The sequence below is a fragment of the Erpetoichthys calabaricus genome, chromosome 3, assembly GCF_900747795.2.
Source record: "Erpetoichthys calabaricus chromosome 3, fErpCal1.3, whole genome shotgun sequence".
Taxonomy (NCBI): Eukaryota; Metazoa; Chordata; class Cladistia; order Polypteriformes; family Polypteridae; genus Erpetoichthys; species Erpetoichthys calabaricus.
Window position 1 is genome coordinate 30,555,853 of NC_041396.2, and position 26,735 is coordinate 30,582,587.

Consider the following 26,735-nt stretch of genomic DNA (forward strand, 5'->3'; position numbering starts at 1 on the left):
CCATTAGAAAAAATGATGCTGCATCATGGGTTATACTTTGTAGCTTGAGTCTCCCACCTATTATCATCATCTATACATATAATTCACTAAGCCGTCGCCAGCGCAAGCAAGACACCCATGGAAGCACGCAGGACAGAGCCACGCCCACCAACTCTAAGACCATTGGATACGACGACAACTCGCAGAGCCACGCCACCAATTCGGACGCAGCAACTCACAAAACAGGGCATCATTCACGTTCGTCTCTGCTACACTCCACATACACCTCTGAGCCACGTTGAGTTTTCATTATTCTTTTTGGTTATGACGCGCGACCGCGTCCACCATCACAAACTGTTTTACACGCCATGGTCTTAGAGTTGGTGGGCGGGTCTCCGGGAGTTGCTCTTGTGAGCGGGCACATGACCAGGCGGTGTGTATGCTTCGAAAGCGAGGGTGGACATGGCAGGACCATCTAAGAAGAGGCATGTTTGTCGCGAATGTGAATCGCTGTATGCAGCATGTAAAACAGTTTGCGAGGGGTATCCCATGGTCTTAGCAGTGTCTATGCTTCAATGTGAATCGCTGTATGCAGCGTGTAAAACACTGTATTGTATGTTGCCATCTCCAGAGTTACATCTTTTCATTCACCTACAGTCGTATCCTCAAAACCAACCCCATTTGGACAACTGTGTCTTTCAGGAAGTGTTCACCCATCAATACATAATTATGCGGCGTATGCTACGTCATGGGTTGGCTAGTCATTATTACTCCTCAAAGTCTTTAAGTTGAAACTGAAGTTCAAACACAAGCAGCTTTTTATAGAATAGGTATTTAACATGTTCCAATGGACTCATTTCCAGCTGTGGTTCTGCATCAACTTTGTATCAATCAACCAAGACTGACTTACACTTTATTTTTTTTAGTGAAAGCGTAATCAATGAAATGCCGTCACAGAATTCTATGATTTGACTTTCACCTTTAATATATACTAAATACCTATTTATCAAGAAAATTATTTTAAGCTGATATAATACAACAGTTTTATTATTGGTAACATGGGTTATACACTAGACCTCTAAAAAGTAAGTACCTCTGGTGATACAATAATAAAATCAAAAGCACTTTTACCACATTTCCTGCCATTATACATGAGCTTAACAGAACAAGTGAGCAAGAACATAGACATCAAAGTATGTCTGGACTGGACATATTTCAAATTAAGAAAAATGCCAACTGTTTCACAAAGGAAAGTTTATTTCTCATTACACCCATGACTCATTAATGTTAAATGTTTGCATATAACATTGTTTTGGGATACATCTGCAAAATGAAAGAATTGCAAATTGTTATTTGCAGGAAGAACAAAATTTAAAAACGATTATGATAACTTAGCAACTTAAGTGGATATTTTTGACTTTATTTTCCAGAAGCGAATTTAGTTGTTGGACCAAGTAGAACTGCTGGTAATAGTAAACTAGTCCAGTAGTAACATATATTCACATAACAATGCTTCTCCCATGCAAAATATTTCTATCACTGCTTAATGACAGACAAAACACTGTTTCCATCTCGGCATGTCTTTTCATTACATCAACCACTCAAATCCCTATCTTAAGGTGGAAAAATGCAACAAAATTTGCTTGCTACTTCGAAGCCACATTTGTATAGTTGCATGTCAGTTTTTGAATGTTATTTTTAATCTACATTTGTACAGTTTCATACCAGTTTTCTGCTCCACTATAAATATGCACCATTTGGATCAATTAAATACTTGAATAATCATTGACATACAGAAATTTGAATACTAGGTTACTTATGTATGATGTGCAAATGTATTAAAGATAAGAATGGAATAGGGCATTTCCAAACTGAATAAAAATAACCTTCTATTAATACGCTTTTCCTCCTTCTGCAGATATACTCTGACACAGCTCCTCTCTTACTTTCTCAAGAAAATGTAAAAAGTAGGCAACACTTACCTGTTTGAGTGTAGTGCATCCAGTTCAAAATCACTTCTGGAGCCCGATACCATCTTGTCACTACATAACCAGTCATCTGAGCATCTGCATGCCTTGCCAGGCCAAAATCAAGTATCTATGAAGGACACATGCCAGACCTTGATGTCATGTACTCTACTAAGTCTTCAATTTTGGGCCTTTACAACAAAAAGAACTACAGCTCTGCAGTTTCTCGATCATAATGGGAAAGATCACATATTTGACATTTGGGCTCACACTCCAAAACATTTTAGAACTGTTAACGGTTTAAAAAAATACCAAAAGGTTTTGGTAGTAAGGTTGAGCTACAGTGCCCATTCCCCCCAAAAAATAAATTCAATGTGAAAATCCAATAGCAATTTTTAAAACAGTGTTGATACATTTATGCTCTAAATTTTGTACAAGTTTTACTGTTTAAATTTTGGAATGTGTAAAGTATGACAAAGTGCAGATGTGTTCTGTAGTCGACTAGTGCCTCATCTAGAGTTTTTCCCCCCACCATATGTCCACTACTGCCAGAATTCGCACTGGCCTCTGGCAAATCTAAATAGTATTAATCCGTTTACAAAAATGGATGTGTGAAAGACTGGACAGAAGTAATGATATGTGAAACTTACAATGTAGCTGTAAATAATGAAGCTGTTCAGGCTTGGAAACAAGCAGATTACAAGAACAGTAAAATACTACTTGCAAATGTTCTAAATTCAATTTGATTCAATTCTCTCTTACAAAGCAAACTTCTACATACTGGTCCAGCAAGATAAACACTATTACAAACACATTATCACTAAAATAAATCAAACTTACATGCAACAAAAACAGAAATAAGCCTGCAATGTGAAGCTTAACCACAGCATGTAGTACATACTGTACATATAAATACACATGCATATATTTTTGGAAAACTGTATATATTTCCCCAGTACAATTCTTATTTGCATCTACATAATGAAACAGTACAGAAAAACAAACTGAAGTTCCAGATTCTAACTATGATAGCCCAGACTTATTACAGTTGCTCTGCAGTGTAATACAAACCAGGCAAATGCCCTCCATAATTCAATACAGGGATGGGGTCATTTATTTTGTGCAACACATTTACACCAAGAGGAAAAGGCTTAAAATGCTGGTCACGTCAAGTATACCGACAGGTATAGAAAAACTAAACACACTAGGAAAGACATAGTAAAAAACAATCAAAATGATTTACAATAAAATGCAGTATGAACAGCCTTAGCATTAGATCTCATAAGGGTATGGTATGCTAAAATAACAAGCGGTTATGTATTCCACTGGAACTCATAAGCCCCCTCTGTCTTTTGCAGATGGATCATTTCAGAGTGTGGGGTCCCTATAAATAAAGGCTCTGCCTCCTGCCTTGTATTTTTAAATGGGCTAGAGATTAATACAATATGTAATGCTGGAGGAGTCCAAAAAATAAGTATAAGAAAAGGATAATTTTAAAATCAACTGAAGTTGTGGTCAGTGTAGTTCAAGTTATTTAGATTAACAGTTAGTACAAAATGTGTGTCAGGTAAAGTGCCTGCCCATTTTCTAACCAGCATATACAGTTCATGGTTGCAGGGGTGTTGAGGTCATCTTGTATGCATCTACACTTAAGCACACAGGAGTGAAGGATATGGGAGGACTGGAAGCAATAGCAACAGTTGTAGCTAGTAAACTTCAAGGCAAGATTCAAATCAAGAGACTTTTTGGCTTGTCTACACCTGTAATGACACAAGCTACTCCATTGCATTTAGTATTTCAATGCTTTGAAAGAGGGCGGCACGGTGGCGCAGTGGGTAGCACTGCTGCCTCACAGTTAGGAGACCCAGGTTTGCATGTTCTCCCCGTGTCTGTGTGGGTTTCCTCCAGGTGCTCTGGTTTCCTCCCACAGTTCAAAGACATACAGGTTAGGTGCACTGGTGATTCTAAACTGTCCCTAGTGTGTGCTTGGTGTGTTGGTGTGTGTGGTTTTGTGTGTACGCGCCCTGCCCGGGGTTTGTTTCCTGCCTTGTGCCCTGTGTTAGCTGGGATTGCCTCCAGCAGACCCCCCGTGACCCTGTAGTTAGGATATAGCAGGTTGGATAATGGATGGAATGCTTTTAAAGACAAGGAACATCTCCCTATTAATATAACATGTAGAGTCTTAACGGTATCGCATAACACAGCTAGACATGCAAAATACCATACTTCATTGATAAATATGACTCTACAAACACTAAGTTTGTGCCATTCATTTATTTTTTGGAGGAAAACTATTCATTGGTATAACCCATAAGTAAAAGCATACATCATATATTTAAATAGTACATTGAGGAATGTAATGCTGTCTCACAGTTATAAATTTACAGGTAACAACAACCCAAGTAATTTTCTAATTCTGGATTTGTACACAGGTATAAGCAATAACAAAATCTAACCACTCATAAGAAATATAAAGAACTGCAGAACAAAAGCTGTTTAACAGTAGTTCTGAATTAAAGGATTAATGTAAAACAAGTTTGAAGGACAGTATAGTATTTATATATTTAATACTCTATTACAGAAAAAGGCACAATATTGCTCACTTCAGTTATGGAGGTACTGTTATAATAAGCCACTGAACGGGATTTCTGTTTTTTCCGTGGTATCGAAAGGTATCAAGTATTATAAAATTTTCACTGGTATTGGTATCAAATAGAAAAATTCTGGCATTGTGACATCTCTAATTTGTAATACAAGAGTGTAATATAATAATAATTCATTGCATTTATATAGCGCTTTTCTCACTACTCAAAGCGCTCAGCAATTGCAGGTTAAGGGCCTTGCTCAAGAGTTATCCATGGCTAGAAAATTTGAATCAAGTACACAAATATATATAATAACATGTAAACAATTAAGGGTAGGGTGGTTGAATATTTCTATATCTAGTGTACATTATAGCTGCATTGCTGTCAAGTTTCAGATTAAAATGATACATAGAAATATTCTGACCCACTATATAAATAAAGGTTTTTATTGCCAATTTAGGAAATCACCACTGCTGAAGTGTGATCATATTTTTATTACATTGTAAGGCCACTACACCCAAACAGCATGCATTACCTTAAGTTCACAGTCTTCATTAACGCCAAGGTTTCCTGGCTTCAGATCCTACATAAAACAAGCTGAATGTTAAAAAGACATCTGGGGGCAGAATACACATTTCCATAAAAGGTGTTATCTATGTAGTGTGCATACATACAGGTCCAGTCAGTAGAAGAGACGTAAGCCCAGGGCCCTTATTTTAAGAAGAGCTGATCAGTGAATTAACTATAATAATAATCATCTAGGAAAGAGTTCCCTGCATTGACCTTGTGCTTTACATCTAGATTTCTAGTTTAAATTCAGAATTCAAGTGTCCGATACCAACAAAGTTTCTAATTATGCCACAATATTGTGAAGGGGCTATATCTTTAAAGGATATCAACTTGAATTCCTGGAAACCTCTGAAATACCTGCGTAAAGATTGTCAATTCTAAAGCAAAGCAACAAGGAAACAGCCAAACTATACTTGCCATTGTTAAAACTGTATCTGTTTGGAATAGGCAAGGGTAATTACTTCTGGGGAACATTTTGTTTCTTATGTCCTCCAGCATGTTTGTTAAGCAACAATTTAATCTCTTTGCTTCTTTAAGTACATTCCTTGTATATGACAACATAAAAAGAAAGTTACCACTCCTTACCCTGTGGATAATTCCTGCCGAGTGGATGTACTGTAAAAAGGGAAATAATTAAAATCAATACAAAACCCAAAACTTTCTTTAAAAATGAGTTTATTCTACAATGTTTTCTAGTAGACATGTTTGTCTCTCTGGCAAAGGTGTACATGACTTTTGTGAATCTTCTACCAAAACTAGAGGCTTCTCCTCCTATTTTTATCCATAAACCACTCTCTTTTAATAACCTTTAATAAAAAAACTGTACACTGTGTTATAATAATAAGTTATTCAATTTCTTCATGAACTTTTAAGTTCATTTTAACAGTACATTGGCCCCATTCAGGCCTTCCTCCAACATATGGCCCTTAAAGAAGCTTAATTTATCTTGGGTAATGTGGGCCTGGAGCCTAACACAACAACACTGCAATTGACACACGGCAGAAAATAGCCCTGGACAGAGCAGCAGTCCACTGCAGGTCCCCTTTCATTTCACACAAGTTGAAACTTCCAACTAACCCAATACACACGTATTTGCAAATGTGGGTGGAAAACCCACAGAGACATAAGGAAAACCTGCAAACTCTACTTGGACAGATTTCCAGGCACATGATTCAAATCCAGAACACTGGATACAAGAGGAAAAATACTAACCACTGTGTTACTACAGTATATTGCCTCAAATACTTTATCCCCAGCACAAAAAAGAAAAACATGAAACAATGATATTATCTGAAGTTATAAGTTAGTAAGCCAGCTTAAAAGATTAGACCTGCTGATTGTTATTAGCACTTCGCTTTAAGAGTAAATTAAGGATAATGTTAATAAAAGGCTGCCAAACACTGCAAATTCAGTGTTTTCACTGAGTAAATGAGGTTTCCTATTTTTAAAATATTATAGTACATGCTGTTCTTGTTTTAAAATAGTGTGTAGATAAGTATTTTCCGTTAATAAAAATTAGGTAGTAAGCTAGTAGTTAAACAAAACTTACACACTAAAGTGCTTATATTGGTTACATGGCATTCATCGGCAGTAAATAAAACTGGTCTGTTAAAGGATGAGGAGTGATAATAGACCCAAATGTATTCAATAAATAAATATAATTCAGTAGGGTATAAGCTGAAAACAAAACATGTAGGCACTTAGAAGGCTTCTCTTGCTGGTAGAGTGCAATCGTAGATTTCTGAGAACCTAAATAAAAACAGTATTTCTCAGTGTAAAATACTTAACTGAATTTGTCAGACTGACTCTGACAGAGGATAACGGTCTTCTTTTTATAACTGGCTTCCATTTTTTACTAGAAAAATCTGATTCTGAGATCAGTTTCTCAGCACTATTTGAAGTTACCTAAAAGTAGTCATGGAAGTATAGTTATTTTAATAGTGTACATCTTTACAGTAATACCTATGTAACAGACAAATAAGGAAGGGTAACAAATTTAGCTATGATTCTTCTTGTAGTCTCTGAAAGATAGACAGATTGGTGTGTTTTAAGAATGTGGAAAGAATATCGATTTTAATTGCTAATTTTATCAAAACATTAAAAGTGTAAAGATAAGCCACTAACAATATGATTAATAAAATCCAGAAGTTCAGTAAAATTTAAAGCGCTGGATAATCATAATCCCTAAAATGTAGTGTGATCTGACAAAGTGAATATAAAATGTTCATAGCAGGAACTAAAACACTGATAGAATACTATGTTTTATGTTGATCTTAAACCCAAACATTTTATAGAACTCATCCACTGTAAGTAAAACATGTTGAAGTGATGAATCAGAACTCGTTTATTAAACAGCATATTTTCAGCACAAAAGAAAGTAAATGAATAACCACTTAATGTGGGCACACAAAATACCATTTCCATAGACCTGAACAGGATTCTGTAGGTTAAATAGATGATGAATGTATGGACCCTTCTACACCCCTATTTCAAAACAGTCATACAATGAATGAGACAAAGCGGATGTTTTAATGAAACACAAAACATCTGCACCACAACTACCTCTCTGAGATAGAGGGAAGCAATTAGTTGATTGTGTCTCTCTATAATATTGGTAGAATGCCAAATCACTACTCATATGAAAATTTATTAGAAAGAAATCTGAAAAATATGTAAATGTACATACAGTATGGATAAGCCTAATAGCAATTATACCTGATATACAGTAGGTGCACACCATGCCTAGTAAATTCTTTAATCCTCATATTCTTTGTCTCTTATTTTATAAAATAAAGCCTCATTTTGCATATTTTGGGTTCTGGCCTTTTTTTCCAGATTGCAGTGATTGGTACCTGTGCCTCTTCAGTACCACAATCATAACATCAAACTCAAATCAAATCTACACTTTTAGGATCATAAAAATCAGATTCCCAAAGATCTAGTTGGTCCATTATTCCAGCACATATCTAGAACAGCTCACCTTGAGTCCTTTCAAGATTTGGTACACCAGGTATTGAATCCGTTCTTCTGAGAGAAGTCCCATGATTTTCAACAGGTCGGTATGCATGAAAGGCATAACAAGGTAACTTGCAAAGAAATAAAATAATACAGTTCACCAAAGAAGTTCTTGCAGATACTAGCAGAAGTTGATCAAATGTAAAAACTTATATTAAAAAAAAAAAAATCTTACAAATCATGAAAATCATCTAGACGGCTGGCTGGTGTGAAGACATCTAAAAGTCCAATCACCTATGGAATGATAAAAATAATTTCTGCTTATTGACAGTTCAGGATTGAAACACTTCAGTATGTCAATACACTCAGCTGCTTACAGTAATTTAGCAAAAGTGTAATGTTTTCTTGTGAAGATGTATTAATTTCAATTCTAAGACATCTTATGATACTAGGATGATTAATACTTTGCATGCCTAAACATTTCCTACAACTTATCTGGAATTTTTATAAAATTCATAAAATAGTCTAGACAAAAATATACCCGTCTCTCAAAACTTCACTAATGCAACCCGTTACAAAGGCATTAATGTGCAAGATACTCCTTTGTGTAGTGTATGTGATGTCAGGTCAAAGATAAGAAAATGTCACTTACATTTTCATGCTTCATGTGCTTTAAAAGACACAGCTCCCGGTAGGCTCTCTTGGCAAATGTTTCTGACTGGAACGGACGATGTAGTTTCTTTATAGCCACCTTTTCATTAGTAATCGTATTAACTGCAGAGCTGGTGGTACAGAAAAAAACTGATAAACGTGATTGTGAGATGAAAACAGAGGTTAGGAAAACATTCCATTTCAGATCAACTAATCTGCTTCTCAAAATGTCATCCATCTACTTATTTTATTTTAGAAATGTTTTCCACTATGCATTGAAACAAACCCTATTCTGGTAGCAATGGATGCAAGGCAAGTAAGATCCTAGATGTCCATTCCAAATCACTCACTCATACCTAAAATGCAGAGACACAAACAGAAAGAAATGAACCAAGATAACTGGTGGTACACCACTTTGGTGCCTTTCTACTGTCATATGAAAAAGTTTGGGAACCCCTCTTAATTCTTTGGATTTTTGTTTATCATTGGCTGAGCTTTCAACGTTGCAACTTCCTTTTAATATATGACATGCCTTATGGAAACGGTGGTATTTCAGCAGTGACATTAAGTTTATTGGATTAACAGAAAATATGCATCATAACAAAATTAGACAGGTGCATAAATTTGGGCACCCCAACAGAGATATTACATTAATACTTAGTTGAGCCTCCTTTTGCAAATCTAACAGCCTCTTGACACCTCCTATAGCCTTTGATGAGTGTCTGGATTCTGGATGGAGGTATTTTTGACCATTCTTCCATACAAAATCTCTCCAGTTCAGTTCAGTTAAATTTGATGGCTGCCGAGCATGGACAGCCTGCTTCAAATCATCCCATTGATTTTCGATGATAATCAAGTCAGGGGACTGTGACGGCCATTCCAGAACATTGTACTTCTCCCTCTGCATGAATGCCTTTGTAGATTTCGAACTGCGTTTTGGGTCATTGTCTTGTTGGAATATCCAACCCCTGCGTAAATTCAACTTTGTGACCGATGCTTGAATATTATCCTGAAGAATTTGTTGGTATTGGGTTGAATTTATCTAAGCCTCGACTTTAACAAGGGCCCCAGTCCCTGAACTAGCCACACAGCATGACGGAACCACCAGCAAATTTGACACTAGGTAGCAGGCATTTTTCTTGGAATGCGGTGTTGTTCTTCCATCATGCAAAGTGCTTTTTGTTATGACCAAATACTGTAACTCAATTTTTGTCTCATCAGTCCAAAGTACTTTGTTCCAAAATGAATCTGGCTTGTCTAAATGAGCACTTGCATACAACAAGCGACTCTGTTTGTGGTGCGAGTGCAGAAAGGGCTTCTTTCTCATCACCCTGCCATACAGATGTACCAAATGTACAGATACACCATCAGCAACAAGATATTCTTGTAGGTCTTTGGAGGTGATCTGTGGGTTGTCTGTAACCATTCTCAATTCTGCACATATGCCGCTCCTGTATTTTTCTTGGCCCACCAGACCTGGGTTTAACAGCAACTGTGACTGTGGCCTTCCATTTCCTGATTACATTCCTTACAGTTGAAACCTCTGAGATAGCTTTTTGTAGCCTTCCCCTAAACCATGAGACTGAACAATCTTTGTTTTCAGATCTTTTGAGAGTTGCTTTGAGGATCCCATGATGTCACTCTTCAGAGGAGAGTCAAAGGGAAGCACAACTTGCAATTGAGCACCTTAAATACCTTTTCTCATGATTGGACACACCAGTCTATGAAGTTCAAGGCTTAATGAGCTAATCCAACCAATTTGGTGTTGCAAGTAATCAGTATTGAGCAGTTACATGCATTCAAATCAGCAAAATTACAAGGGGACCCAAATTTTTGCACAGTTTTTCACATTTGATTTAATTTCATACAACTAAATACTGCTTCACTAAAAATCTTTGTTTGGAAAACACCCCAGTACTTAGATGTTCCTAGGAAATTAAAGACATACCACTGTTATCTTTTTTGTTGAAAGATAATTATTATGCAGGCTGAGAGGGGTTCCTAAACTTTTTCATATGACTGTATATAATTTTGTAAAACCAAAGTACTCAACATAGAAAGGCCACAATGTTCTTAAAACCCTCCAAGTTCTTATGACGCAACATTTGATAAAATGTGTTCAAGTATTTATATATATTAAAAAAAAAAAAAAAAAAAAGAGCTGCACAACTGTGCTCAACCAAATGACTTCCATGACTGAAACTGCTTATAGTTCATTTTATACAGCCATCATTCCTGTACCAGTAGCACTTGCTCCCATAGCCATGAAGTGCTTTGTGAGGCTGGTGCTGGAACACATTAAGGATATCATCTCTGACAGTTTGGACCGCCTCCAGTTGGCCTACTGTTGCAACAGGTCCACTGAGGATGCCATTACCATAGCACTTCACACTACTCTGTCTCACCTAGAGAACAAGAACTGGTATGGCAGGCTGCGGTTTGTGAATTACAAATCTGCATTTAACACTGTCATCTTATCCCAGCTCATTGCTAAACTCCTGAATCCGGGGCTTAGTTCTACACTGTGTAACTGGGTACATGATTTCAGTACTGTCAAACATCAGTATGTTTGTATTAGTGGAAAATCTTCATCCACCATCATCAACACTGGCACCCCACAGGGCAGCATGCGGAGTCCCCTGCTTTACTCTCTCCTTACCTGTGACTGCGAGGCAAAGTACAACTGTAATATTATCCTTAAGTTTGCCTACAACAGCAATGTAATCATTCTGATCAGCAAGGACAACGAGATGGCTTACAGAGAGGAGGTCAGATTCCTGGCAAAATGGTGCCAGGACAATAACCTCACCCTCAGTGTTAGCAAAACTAAGGGACCGATTGTAGATTTCTGCAAGCAGGTGAGAGAGCATTGTCCAAATTTACATCAGAGGGGCAGCTGTGGAGCAGGTTAGCAGCTTCAGGTTCCTTGGGGTGACCCTCACTGGTGACCTTAAATGGTCAAGTCACACTGCAGTAGTAATTAAGAAAGTCCAACAATGCTTTTACTTCCTCGGGAAACTGAGGAAGGCCCGGATGTCACCCATAATCCTATGCAGATTCTACAGGTATGCTGTGGAATCCATCCTCACAGGATGCATTACGTCATGGTATAGCAGTTGCTCAATTCAGGATCACAGAGCTCTGCAGCGTGTGGTGAAAACAGCACAGCAGATCACAGATACTAAACTCCCTAAGATCCATGGCATCTACACCACACGCTGTCTTAAGAAGGTAAACAGTAACAGGTGGGACTATAACCATCCTGCATTGCCACTTTTCACTCTCCTCCCATTTGGGAAACATCTAAAGTCCATCCGAACACACACCTCCAGATTCAGGAACAGTGTTTCCCCCAACTGCAATTAGACACATGATCAATCAGTAATCTTGTCGCCTCCAATGCTACTACTGCTGTTACCTTGTACATGCACTTGTTGTCACGTTTTGAATTTATTCTATATTTGTCTCTGGTGTTTGTTTCTTTTCTGCGGAGGCGTATGCAAGTATGCATTTCATTGTATATGGTACTGGCACTCATGACAAAGATTTGAATTTAATTATTTGTCCTAACTGTTGCAAAGATAGGCTTTGACACCATGCAACTCTTTACTAAATAAGATGGTACTAAAAAATGTAAGGATTTTTGCCAGTTCTGTCCTGAGCATATCTTTCCAGCTGATAACCAAGAGAAGCAAAAAACACAACCGCGAAGAGTGAAATTTACAAATATAGTATAATATAAATATCAAAACAGGACTCGAGTACAAAATACAAATGATTTATAAAAATATTGTTCAAATTTATTTCCCTAACCCATTTACTCTTAGCAGTATTGTGTCAAATGCAGAGACCTAGCTGGGATGCCAATCCTTCCTCAGTATTGGCAACTGCACTGAAATTATGAAAAATCTAATCTATTATAAGCTAAATAGGCGGGTGCACTATTGGTCACAGTCCAGAAGACTGCACAATGTGTTTCAGAGGTATTGTAACATTAAACCTTACTCCCTGATCTAAGGTTTCCCTTTTTTCAAGAGGTATTACAGTTTTTTGTTTCTTTTGGTCAGAATATTCTAAGTGGTTTTACATATAGGTTTTGTAACCATTTATAAACATTTTCCCTCAAGATATTTCCCAGAACTGAAAAGTATAACAATGCAATATTTGAACCTTTGCTTTTTCAATCTGCTTGATTCTAGAATTTCAAACCTCAGACCAACATGTGCTTTACAATGGCTCTGGTATATTTAATTATTTGTATGTTGTTTAAGATTATGCACTGTTTAATGTTTGTTAAATTTTAACTTTAGCAATATTGTTAAGCACTTAGGGTAATTAAATATATGAAAATTATACACTTGTGACATAGGCTGTGGTTCCCTGGTTACCCCTTTAATTGGATTAAGAAAGACACAATCTACATTATTCATGATGGGAATAATGGGTGGGAATTTTATATTGTAAACTTTCTTTTTTTATTGAAATACAAAAGACACAAATCCCTTTTTGTTTTAAATACATATAGTACATTTTACACTTAACTAGGAATAGCACAACTAAAATGTGAATTTGTCTCATTTTTAGCTTTAACAAAGACATCAAGTGTTTTAAAGTACTCAGCCCGCTTTCATCTTTTACCATAAAAAAAAGGTTTTAGACAGTCTCTAGTGAAAAATACATCATCTGAACACTTGATGCTTAATAAGAATGATCAACAACTTTCAGTCTTTTAAAGAAATTGTTGAAACTTCAGGCTGATTTTAAGACTTTGTCTACAAAAAAGAATTACCAATAACGAAGGATATACCTGTCAATATTAGAATCCCCATCGATCTCAACCTATAAAATCAACAGCATACCATTGTTATAAATTCTGTTGAGGTTGTTCATATTATTTAACAATTTCAGAATTTGTTTCGTAAGTCCTCCTTATTCTTTCTCTTCCCAGCATGATGCTTTGATACATCACCGAGAGGCATTGTCAGACCTTCATAATGTGGAATCATCAGTTCGCCTGTACCATGATAAACTGCAAACTATTTAGTAGACAGTTTGAACAAGACAGAATATTGGACCAGAAATATCTACAATTTAAGAAACTACACAGTATTTAAAAACGTGCAGGGATACTATGTCTGTGTACATACTAAAAGGTGTTTAACTTTCAGAATTGTTTTGTTAGGTTTTCTTTTTATAATTATTGTATAGTTTGCTGAGCTTATAAGTGGAAGTTGGGAACCATAAAAGGTCTGAGAAAGGAATAACTCTTTGTAAAAAAAAAAAAAAAAAAAAAAAAAGGTTTCTATAATACTTCTAATAAAATAAATTTAAAATAAGACATAAGCAAACTTTGACCTTACATACCCATCTTGAATTAAAAGTACTAAAAGGACTAGCTAGACATCTAGAAAATGTTCTGTCAATTCACAGGATGAGATTGGGTTATTAAAGGCATAGTTTATTCAATTTAAGCATTGTTGTATTTCACAGAGGTACAATTAGAAATTTTATAGTAATTGAGATGAACCGGACTACTTAATTGCTATACTGCTTGAATTTCAGCGTTGTCTTAAAAGCATGCATTGGATTAAACTACTAAAATCTTGTCCTGAAAAGGTGTCCAACAAGAAAGAACAAGTATTACAAAAAAAATAAATAAATACAATTTCCCTAAGTGACTAAGGTAGAAGACACAAACTCTAAACAAAAACTGTAAGAGAGCTGGGGTTTACTGACTCAGTGTATCCAGCTCAGAGTGTTAGCTCCATGAATGGACCAGGTGTAATGTTGGCTAATGCACTGTGGAAAGGCAGTTCCGGTTACAATACTGTGTCAAAACCACTACTGTGAAATAAAAACCACAACAACAAAAAGCATGGCACAAATAATAATTTTATATTTAACCTATAAATAATAATAATTCAGTTCACTGGTAAGATTCTGCTGGGAAAACCCCAATCTGTTTTGCAAGAATGACTCCAGCTGCAGCGGTTAAGATACTTCTCTCTCCTCCCAGATACTGTAGATGGATTAACAAACTTGCTGACTTTGGACTTTCCTAAACCATCTGCCACGGGATTAAGGACTTTTTGACAAATTATCCCCAGAATGTTAGATTAGGTCCAAATCTTTCCAATACTATCACACTCTGCACTTGTGGCCCCCAGGGCTGTGTACCAAGTCCTCTCCATTATGCCTTTTACACCCATGACTCTGTCTCGACCTATTCTACCAATGTCATCATCAAGTTTGCAGACAACATGACTGTGGTTGGACTAATCTTCGGAGGAGAGGAGACTGTCTACAGGAATGAAGTCCAGAGACTAGCAAGGCGGTGCTCGGAGAACAGTCTAGTTCTGAATTCTATAAAAACCAAAAGGAACTCATAATAGATTTCAGGAACAACAACACAGAGCCTGCCCCACTATACATTAGTGGGGATTGTGTTTAAAGGGTTCCTGGTCATGCTGAATCTGTACTATGATTTAGTACTGTACAACTGACACCAGTCCAGTAGTAAAAAAGGCACAGTAGAGACTCATTTTCTGTTTGATCTCATTAAAAAACAACCTGCAAAAGAAAATACTGGTATCCTTCTACCACTGCTCTATCGAAAATATGATGACATATGGTATTTCTGTAAGGTTTGCCAGTTGCACAGTATCGGACATGAAAGCCCTTCAATGGGACGTTAACACTGCCTAAAGGATTATTGGTTGGCCTTTGCTCTCACTGGAGGATCTGTTCAGGAGTTACTGTCTCAGTCGAGCAACCAATATATTAAAAGACAAAGCCCACCTGGGACATCACCTGTTTGACCTGCTGCCCTCAGGCAGACATTATAATTCTATTATAGTAAGGACATATTTAAGAACGGTTTTCATCCTGGAGCTATACGCAAACTGAACAACATAAATAGACCCAATAATAATCTATTTTGATCAAAGGTGATTTTCATCACTAAAGCACTATAATACTAACAGAACATTGAGACACATCCTAAATTTCATTAGTAATTTTTTATTGATCTGTATAATATCCGGTCATGCAATACCTTATTAGCTATTTTTAAATGGGTTTATATGTATGTCTGCATGTGTATATACTGTAAGCAGGTATAGATGTGTGTGTGTGTGTGTGTGTATGTATATATACATATTCTTTTAATGTGTAAATATCGCAATAAGATTGGCAATTAATTCTGTGCAATGACAATAAAGGAATCTAATCTCTCTGTTAGTTGAGGTGCTCTCAGTGCTCCTGCCACTGTCTTCTCCAGGTGCAATCACAGTGCACAGACATTTAGAGAGGAGAGAATTATGAAGGGCTGAAATTCAAAAGTTCCAAGGTTGAGAAGGTTAGACGTTATGGTGCTCAGGCATATCTAGGCTCCAGCACTTATGGGGTATTCATGTGCCAGGGTATGATGCTCTTTAAAACTTTAAGATAACATTGTTATTTATATAAAAAATAATAACAATGACGAGAAGAAGCAAGTAATGCATCATAATAATAAGTACAAATAACATTTTCTGTATATCTAAGAATGATACTTCCTAAGCAGGTTAGCTTATTAAACAGACAGACCACAGTGACATATTAGATATTGATTGAACTTCATGTCTGCCTACACTGTATATTTTCATGATCCGCCAAAACAATTGGGAAACGAAAATCTTTATCAAACAAAACAAAAAAATTCTTTCACAAGATACAGCAGTCCTTTACTCTTCCAGGCCATTGATTTTTATACTAGTGCTTTCCTCTCTTTGTTTTAAATAAAATAGTATCTAATATGTCATTAAATTGATGCTCTCCAGAAATTATGCTCTAGGGAGGCACCTACAGCAACCAATGTGATGCCGATATTGAACAATAGCATCAACATCGCAACAAAAAGATTGCAAAGAATGAAAAAAAAAAAATACACAAAACACCAGAAAAATGAAACAAAATCCAAATTAAAAAAAATAATAAAAACTGATGGAAGTCATAACAGATGGCTGCACTAGTCTTAAAACAAATTATGCATGCCTATACTCATAAACAAAAGGTATCCCACTGATCCCAAAACCCCCTCTTAAGGCAAATTCTCAACTGAAACAACTGAATTACCATAAATTGGTAGCAGAAAATGGGCACTCATTTCTCCTCAAATGACAGCAATGGGTCTGAGGCAAATCCCATGAACAGTTACTTCCAAACTTAACTGCACCTAGCAAAACACAACATATACAGTATATATTATATATAAACGCTATTTCTTTTCGATTGTGGTAAACAGCAAGTCTTACCTCTTTAGTATCATCTTCTGCCCACGATTACTAATCCCGTCTCTATTTGTCTGCAAAATTGTACAATGTTTTGGGGAATTCAGAGGGAAGCCTCTGAGTAAACATAAATGGTGTTTTACTGTACATCTAGGATGTTTCTTTATCACAATGAACATATTACACGTGATTTTTAGAATCATTCTACTGTAGGTCTGAGGCAAATCTGAGTAAATGTACTGTATATTGTTTCCTGTGAACACCACCATTTAAGGCTAAATTTGAACAGTTTCTTTTTACCAAATTACATACATTTTTATTTATAGGTGTTACAAACATACAGAACCTTAAACATTACTCCAACAAAAGTTGATTCTCATGTATTGAGCACGACCCACAGAAAAAATAGTCTTCTTAAAGCTACAAAGCTGCTACCAACTCTGTACCAAGAAAAGGTTAATACAATTTAATATTGCACACTTAAGTTAGAACTCCAGGATCAGATTACATAGAATGTATCTACCACACCCAATCTACAAGACACATAACTTAGTACATGCCTCCCTTAATGATGTATTTATAGGTTTTACCAAAGCTTACACCCTCAATTTTTAAACATGCTGTCAATTGTCCTTGTAATTTAATAGATCCTCACTGGTATATTGCCAGTCCTATTTAGAGCTATACTCGATAGATTTTACAATTCAGTCTTTGCAGCACTGAGTTTACAGGTGACGCAGTGGAAGTGCTACTACCTCACAGTAAAGAAATCATGGCTTCATGTTCCAGGTTCTCCCTGTGCGGTAGCAGTTTGAGGAGTGAGAAAAGCGCTATATAAATGTAATGAATTTTATTATTTACTGCCTATATCATCAAATCCAGAAAAATTGTACTGTATACCACTTTTTGACAATGATTTGGGGATTTTTTTTTTATTAGTTTCAGACAATACAAAACAAGTAATTGATTTGGTATCAATCCACTTATTTTATAAAGTAGCTAACCTGTCTTGAATATTGTCCTCTGCTGTATCCTATATTATGCTCTCCTTTCTGTGTATCTATCCATCCATTTCAAAACTAATTTAGTCTAATATTTTTAAATTCAATAAAATGAAGCAGAGAATATTCAAAGAGCTAAAAAAATATTTGAACCAGAGTCTGTGGTGCTTCAGTTGTGTCTGGGGTTTGTGGTTCAAAAATATCTCCTAGTGACCAAAGTTTAGAGAGTCAATAGTGTCAAATGACAAGGTTAAAGGGAAGTTCTTACCGACATGTACTAATCAACATACAACACGTGGAAACATACAAAGTGTCTGCAGGTAAAGTGTAGGCAACAGATGCGCAGAATAACAGGAGGTGGAAAGAACAGCAAGGTTCCTCTTCCCCAAAAAGAGGCACCAGTCTTGGTGTTACTGGGGAACACTAGACTATATTTTCCCGACTGGGTCACAACATCCTTACTCTTTGCTCCTTCAGCAGTGTCAATGCACATTACCCTTCTGGAACACTTAGTATATATTCAATGCTTCCTGCTATTTCCTTCCACTACTTGGGCACCTTGCTCACGCTCTTTTTCAGAACCTTGCAGGTGCTGTCTAATAGCAGCTTCTTCATGCCCACAAGTCACTCTAACACAACAGTTTAAACAAATATATAATTTTATATTTAGCATCTTGTTAAGCTAATCTTAAACCCCTAATAATCAGGGTTTCATAAATTGCATAAACTCTCGTTAATTTTCCAGTTTGTACGATGTATAGTATTTTTGTGTCTTTGGTTAAAAAGTAGCTGTGGTCAAAAGAAGATTTTTTTTTTTTCAGCTTACAGTAGGTTCATCATTAAAGTTGCTATCTTTTAAATGATCTGCAAAAGCTTATTCACACTTTTGTTTCACCCTGTTTAGACTACTGTAAATCCTTCTAGACTGGTATTTACCATTTATCTATGTCCCGACAACAACAAATTCAAAATGCTGCTGCCAGAGTCTTGATTAGCATTAACAAAACAAATCTCATTTAATCGGTGTTAGCTTCTCTTTATTGGCTCCCTGTGCTCTTAAGATTTTATTGTTTATGTTCAAAGTCCTACACGGGTCTAACAACAGCCTATCTTGCTCATCTCCTCAGCCCCTACTCATTCACCATTTCTCTCAGATCCTCTAATCAATTATTGCGGTCTGTTCCATGTACTTGCTAAAAGATGGGAGGTGAGCGTGCCTTCACTTTAGTAGGTCCTCAGCTTCCACAACTGACTACTTTAAATCACAGTTAAAAACATACTTTTAATTAGGTTTAATTCTGTTGTTTTAATTTTCTAAATATATATGTATTTTTATGGCTATTAACAGTCAGAATTGTTCTTAGCTATGTGTTGCTTTCACCTTTGTTTATCCTTTAATTCTACTGTTTTTCACTCCTCTTCATTCCTTGTGTTGATTTTAATTAAAAAAATATAAAAGGCTGTTGAATGGATGCTTAAACTATCAGTGGCAAAATGCGAGGATTTGCAGCATTCTTTTCAGAGAAAGTATATAAGATGCAGTACAGCACAGACCTCAAACCCAAACATAGCTGATCACAGTCCGTTAAACTCCTTTACTAAAATAAGCCCAACTGATTTTAGTAGAACAGTTACACAGTTAACATACTCCATGTGTGCTTGATCCATTCCCTACAGGCTTTTTTAAAGTAATATCTGATTTGGTGATCGTCAATGTATTAGGTATACTTAAATTGTTCAATCGACATGGCCATTTTTTCCTGACTCTCTAAAAACTGCTGTAGTTAAGCTATTACTTAAGAAAAATAATCTTGATGTTTCTGTCCTCAACAATTTTAGGCCTCTCTCTAACCTGCCTTTTTAAGTAAAATTCTAGAAAAAAAATTTTTTTTTGAACAATTAACATGAATACTTGAATAAAAATTCTATTCTGGATAAACATCAATCAGGACTCAGACCAAATCATAGTATAGAAACTGCATTGGTTAAAGCAGATGACTTGTACCTTAATGCAGATTCAAATAATCTTATCAGTTCTTTTTTCTGTCAGTCCTGAGTGCAGCATTTGACATCATTGATCAAACTATGCTTTTTGATCACCTTAGGCAATGGATTGGACTTCCTGGCAGTGCCCTGTGACGATTCTTACATCACAGGAAGAAAATTTTTTGTCAGCTGTAGCAATTAGACATCAGAAATCTACACTATTATGTATGGGGTACCACAGGGACTTATGTTTGTGCCCCTTATTCTCATTCTACCAGTACATGCTCCCATTAGGGATGATCATTTAAAAACAAAGTGAATTAACACAGCTTTACAAACAATACACAGATTTACTTGTCAATAGCACTAGATAACACTGAGGTTCTGAATCTTCTGACCTGGTGCTTTACCAGCATCACTGAATCAATGAGTAATAATTTTCTTAAACATAAACGTACATTTAAATTATTGGTTGCATGCAGAAAAGCAAAGGCCTATACAAATAAAGCTGGAAGTAAAGAATTTCTGTGTCATTTTAGATTTCAAGCTAAAATTCAAATCGCACATTAAGCATATTGCTAGGACTGCATTATTTCAGTTAAGGAACATTACACAAGTTAGATCTTTTATTTCATTGCAAGATGCTGAAAAGTTAATACATGCTTTTGTCTTTAGTCATCTAGATTATTGCAATGCACTCCTATTGAGATTACCAAAAAAAATATAGTGTGTGTGTGTGTGTGTGTGTGTGTGTGTGTGTGTGTGTAAGGGGGTGGGGTGGGGGGAAAATGGGTGGGCTGTAATTAGTCCAAAATGCAACAGCAAGAATTTTATCCAAAAAAAAAATCTGAGCTTAACTGATCAGTTGTAGCTTCACCCCATTGGCTGCCTGTGCCCTTCAGGTTTGATTTTAAAGTATTTTTAGGTGCATATAAGGTTCTAAACAATCTTGCACCATCTTATATTTTGGACTGCTTGTCATATACATTCCTAATTATAAGCTTAGATCCTCTAATATTGGCTTGCTCAGTATTCAGAGTATAAAGCATAAAAGAACTGGTGAGGCAACTTTTTGTTTTTATGCACCAAAAATGTGGAATACTTTACCATCTGAGAAAAATCAGACCAGTAATAAACATATACCTCTTTAATCTGGGTTTCTCTTGATCACTTAAATTACTAGCATTACTAGCTTTCCTTCATACTGAAGGAGAGAGAAGAAAATTGGTCCTTTTCAGTAAATGTAATTATCTTTGCTCCTTTATAGGCTGGTCACTAATCACTACTTTTGTGATTAGTACTCGGTGGTGGCACTCTGCCCCCTGGCTTAAGTAAGCTGCAGCCAACTGAGATGCTGGGAAAAGGAAGAAAAAGAGCTCCACAAGAGTATCCTGTTAATGGGGACACATTCCTGAACTGTAGAATGCCAGGTGAGGGCTGGGTGGTTTTTAACCTTGGAATCCCAGCAGATTTTGTTTCTTTTCCCTCCAGCTTCTTGCCCCGGAGTTTAGCTTTTTTTTTTTTTTTTTATTTTAATAAAATGTCCTCCCTGGCCATCTGGACTCATCTTTAGAGACTTAAAAAAAAATCTATATGTATGGAATATACTTCTTCTATTACATTTATCTATGTTAGATAACAATAAATCAATACACATTTATCTAATACTTTTGAGTATCATTTATTAAATTTTTACTGTTATCTACTTTTAATTTGTCTCTCTTATTTTTTTGTCATTTTGTAAAACACTTTAAACTACATCATTTGTATGAAAATGTGCAACAGAAATAAAGGTGGTTGTTGTTGCAAAGCTCTTTGGCCAACTTTTAGTTGTTTTAAAAGTGCTATAAAATAAATTTAACTTGACTTGGACATTACAAACATATTGGTTGATTGACTGCAGAAAACTCTTCACTGCCAACACATTAATGTTTCCACTTCATAACACCAAAAAAGTGAAAGTCTATAGTATGTAAATATTTTTATAATGATGAATTAATTTGAGTGCTTAATGGCTAAAGAGCTATGTATGGAAAATTATCCATTCCAAAATTAAATGTACTACAAGCGTACGTATTAAATTGAAGTTAGTACATTAGATTGCATTTCATTTTGGCACGGATTTATTATGATGTTTATTAAAAACATATCAACCCAATGACAGATTGCTTTTCACTATGGCACACAAGTTAAAATGCAATACAAGGAAAAAAAAAATTTTAATTTTAATCCATGTCCATTGATCTTGTGTAATAAGTAAAAGCAAAGAAAATATATTGCATTTCATTTAGTGGGTTCCCCGGGTGTATCGCATTTCGATTCGAGAGCACACATTAATCATGCCAAAACGGAATGTCACCAAATGACTGACCAGCGTCAAAATGTGGGTCAAGAAGCATCAACAGTTGGGGAAAGAGGCGTTCCAACCACAAGTGTGTTTACCCGCCATTAAAGCAGGGGATCTGCCATCTCATTGAACAGGTAGAAGCTGGCGAAGCACATGACAATTTTATGGTTTTTTTAAGTGTTAACTGGTTAATAGCAAGGGCCAGTGAAACAGAAGTAGCAAAAGGAGAAGAATTTACAACTGCTACACCAAAACCCTTAGTACGTAGTCAAGAGCTAATGTCTAAAAGGGCTGCAGCATACGATTATGTAGATCTTCTAATGGGGCGTACATTCACCAATACGGCTTGTACATTCCTACAAATGGGGATAACAGTACCAGCATTTGGTAAACTTCTTGAAGTATCAATTAGGACTATCACAGGATATGATATTGGGCAAGCACAGCTTACTATTTTAATAAAGCAATACAAGTGAAAATTTTTTCATCAAAGCCAAATACATACTTCTCACTTTTTTGGTAAATCACATTGACAAAACGTATGCTTGCCGCCAGAACACAGAAATGTTTAGAAGTGGAACTCCTGTCACCCCAACTGTTCACAACCCTTGACCCACCTCTTAACAGAGATGGTAGTTTGATTACATTCAGTTTGGGCAAGATTAATACTTGGCCTTGAATCGAAATGCAATACGTTCGGGGCAGCTCTAAACGACAGGTTTTGCTTTTGGGTATGACACACAAGCTGTAGACAGGAATTAAAATGCAATACATGTTTGTACTGCATTTTAAACTGACACAAAACTTGGGTGCCATGGTAAAAGGCAACCGATCATTTGGTACATATGTTTTTACGCATGCCACAATAAAACTTTGTCAAAATTAGATGTATCATCTACATGTAAATTAACACGTTGGATTTCAATTCATTTTGGCACGAATAATCTTCTAGAGCTGTGACGACTCGATATTGCTGCTTCCTTCAAAAAGTTACAAAAACCCCTCCTCACTGTTCCCAAATATACTGTAAGAGGTATGTTGTAGTAAAGGATGAAATATTGCACATGACTTAGCATCCTGTTGTACAATTTTACCATCAATGTTGAATGCAAGCTTTGCCAGCTGTGGTCGCTCTGGGAGTAAAAAAAAAAGTTCAGCCCCAATCTTATCAAAACGCACCAACTGGCAACGCCTGCCCCTTCGTCTTTATTACTGTATCGCCCTTCATATCTGCCTGACTCTAAGCGCTGCACAGATTGTCAATCAAACAAAATAATATTGGGGTTACAGGGAATAACACAACAAAATAACTGCACAAAAGCATTACTTAACTGCACAAGTATATGGCTTAAGTTTGTTGTTTTTTTTTTTTTTTTTGCCATACGTGGGAATTTCTCCAGCTATGCGTACAGCGTATACAGACCGACACTCACCACACCGAGCCGTACGCTCCTGTTCCGATTTGCCGGAGGCACACATAATTGTCCGGAACCTCCCACACCGTCTTGTTGATCTCTTCCCTCCGAAAACTTTTCCTTTTGCTCGAGTGCATTGTGACGGTCTAATGGAGTCGCATTAGACTTACACTAGAAAAAAGTAAGAAAACCCGAAGGCGTGGCACACCCCCGCAGACGCAAGGAGACCAGGCCCTGTAACCAGTCTACGCTAAGAAACTGGGCCGGCCGGGACTCGCTTGACTTCTCCCGCCTACCTGCATGCCTCGTCTGCGCATGCCCGTCACGTTGTGGTTTTAAAAGTCCTAAGTAGAAGCGCTTCACACGTGATTGACATTTCTTCTCTCATTTTATATTTATCCACGATTAGATTGACTACATTTTGATTTCCAAAAAAGAGGACGGCTGGACGAAGTAAAGGCTAAGCTGTGGTAGGTGAATTTAATTGTCGCTTGACAAACCCCTCCAAAGTAACGAAACGTTATCACGTTTTTTGAAAGGTATTTCTGCATTACGCCTCAGTGGAACATAGCACCTCTAGATGTTAGTGCAAAAACACGTAATGCGCTTCCCTCAGTAATTTAACTAATTACACTGATCAACAAAGATTTAGTCACTGAATAACTTTGGAGTATTTTAAAAATCATTTTTCATACTGACTTTTGAAATGTGCTTAGAAGTTTTCTTTTTAGGCTATATATTTAGAATAGAAACTAAGGAAACAGAGGGTGATGGTGTGAGGAACCATACCAGAATTAAGTGATGTTAAAAGTGATCAGTGTTGAGGTCACTGCTGTTTTTAATACAAATACATGATTTGGATAGAAATGAAAATGGTAAAATGGTTAAATTTGCAGATTAAACCAAAGTAGGTGGATTGTCAGATAATCTGTAATCTGTTGAATCAACGCAGTGGGACTTGGACAGCATACTGTTTTGGATACATTTGTGGCAGATTAATTTTTACATAAGCAAATGCAAAGTATTACTCGTTGGAAATAAAAATGTTATATATTGATACACAATGAGGGGTCTGAAAATTAAAAGTACTGCATATGAGAATGATTTTGGAGTCATAGAGAACTCTTCACTATCAACTTTCATAGTGTACAAAGAAACCATCTTCTTATATAATATGCTACCGTGGCTGTCTGTTTGTCTGTCCAGGATTTTAAATCCCCTGTAGCTCACAAACCGTTTGACCTATTGACCTGAAATTCCGTACGCATATACTACGTGACCTCTGCTGTCTGCTTTTGGGGTGATGATTTTTATTACTTTTATTTTATTGTAGAATCAACTCTCGGCAGTGAGCAGCAGGGCGGCTGTGCGGCACATGTGTACGGGCGCTGTTCTCATCCCTACCACCTTCGCAGTCATTTACCTGTTCATATCTTAAATCATTCTTGAGGCAGATTTAACACTTAAGTGCCAGGTTAAGTGAAAAATTAAGAAAAACATAGTAAGTAATTGCAACACAAAAACAGACTTAATCAGTTTTAATGCGAAAAGATGCCAACAGAAGAAGCAGGCCGCTAGGGTGGAGAAAAGAAGAGCTGCTCATGAAGCAGCAAGCTCATCAACCTCTGAATGCTAAACGTACAGAGAAAGAGTATGAAAACTATAAGTCAAGTGTATTCACTGCACATTATCGTGCAGTCTGCCGTTACTGGTCATCAAATAATACAGCATACCTTACAAAAACAGCAAAGAAACAAAAATAAGCACAGAAAATTGTTCAGATTATCCACCTCAATAAAAGGATGTGTATTGCTCTGGTTGCTATGTCTGTATCATTCCAACAGACGGCACATCACAAACATTTGTAGCAATTAAATGCATTGCATTTGTCATCCCAACAGATGACGCACTGCTTTTAGGAATCCCATACCAAATGCATATAACAGAGACATATTCATTGCATTTGTCTTTGTAACAGATGGCACATCACACACGTTTGTAGCCTTAAAATGCATTTCATTTGTCATTCCAACAGATTGTGCATCACATACATTAACACTGCTGTTACATATCCAATACCAAATGGCATATAACAGAAACATATACATTGCATTGTGCACTACAAACGTTATTTAGATCTCAACCCATCTTTGACGGGTAGCACAGCTAATATTTAAAAAAGTATGTATCTGAAAAATTACTCATGCAAAAATTTTGCAAATCAATAGGTCTGCTCCCATGAATAAATAGAACAGATTGCAAAAATCCCAGTTAAATTGCATAATTTCTACAGCAGTTATCAGTGGACATAGGTCAAAGCACTTTTGAAGGATATGGAAATAAGCACTGGAACACATTGGACCACAACCATTAGGCCTGAAACCTGTGACAAGACAGACAAGATGGAACTTGTCTGTTTTTTTCAGAAGTTGTTCTACGTGGGTTTCACCAGACACCCATTCATACACACACACACACTGCTAAAATCAACTTTTTTCTTGGCATTTCAAACATCATTGAATCAGAATCTGAACTTAACTTGATAGCAAATTTTTGACCCCATTAACAATCTTCCATTTAAATGGAAGTAAAAAAAAAAACAACCAGTGAATACTTATAATAATCAATTCTATTTAAAAGTTAAATGTTAAACCTCTCTCTCTTAGAACCAGGATTTGACTAAGTGCCTACTTTTTGTAAGTAATACTTATATTTCAAAAATATGTTATTTATATATTTTTAACATTAATTATTTAAAATTGGAAAAAATATAACTTTTCTCCAAAATACTGTTTTTCATTTTAAATCTTGAAATCTCCCCTTGTCTGCGTGGGTTTCCTCCGGGCACTCCAGTTTCCTCCCACAGTCCAAAGACATGCTGGTTAGGTGGATTGGCGATTCTAAATTGGCCCTAGTGTGTGCTTGGTGTGTGGGTGTGTTTGTGTGTGTCCTGCGGTGGGTTGGCACCCTGCCCGGGATTGGTTCCTGCCTTGTGCCCTGTGTTGGCTG

The 26,735-nt window shown here is 36.5% G+C and overlaps 1 protein-coding gene across 1 annotated transcript in view; it reads right to left on the reverse strand.

Annotated features, from left to right (window-relative positions):
* The window catches only part of mapk13 (mitogen-activated protein kinase 13), a 40,363-nt gene extending 16,325 nt beyond the window's left edge, over positions 1 to 24,038 (reverse strand). Inside the window, exons 1-7 of the mRNA XM_028796542.2 lie at positions 23,745 to 24,038; positions 8,709 to 8,838; positions 8,292 to 8,350; positions 8,082 to 8,187; positions 5,687 to 5,716; positions 5,067 to 5,114; positions 1,962 to 2,076 (exon numbers count right to left, since the gene is read on the reverse strand). Coding sequence (XP_028652375.1) covers positions 1,962 to 2,076; positions 5,067 to 5,114; positions 5,687 to 5,716; positions 8,082 to 8,187; positions 8,292 to 8,350; positions 8,709 to 8,838; positions 23,745 to 23,863 — 607 coding nt within the window. The 5' untranslated portion in view covers positions 23,864 to 24,038. The remainder of the gene's footprint in view (positions 1 to 1,961; positions 2,077 to 5,066; positions 5,115 to 5,686; positions 5,717 to 8,081; positions 8,188 to 8,291; positions 8,351 to 8,708; positions 8,839 to 23,744) is intronic.
* Between the last annotated feature and the right edge of the window lie 2,697 nt (positions 24,039 to 26,735).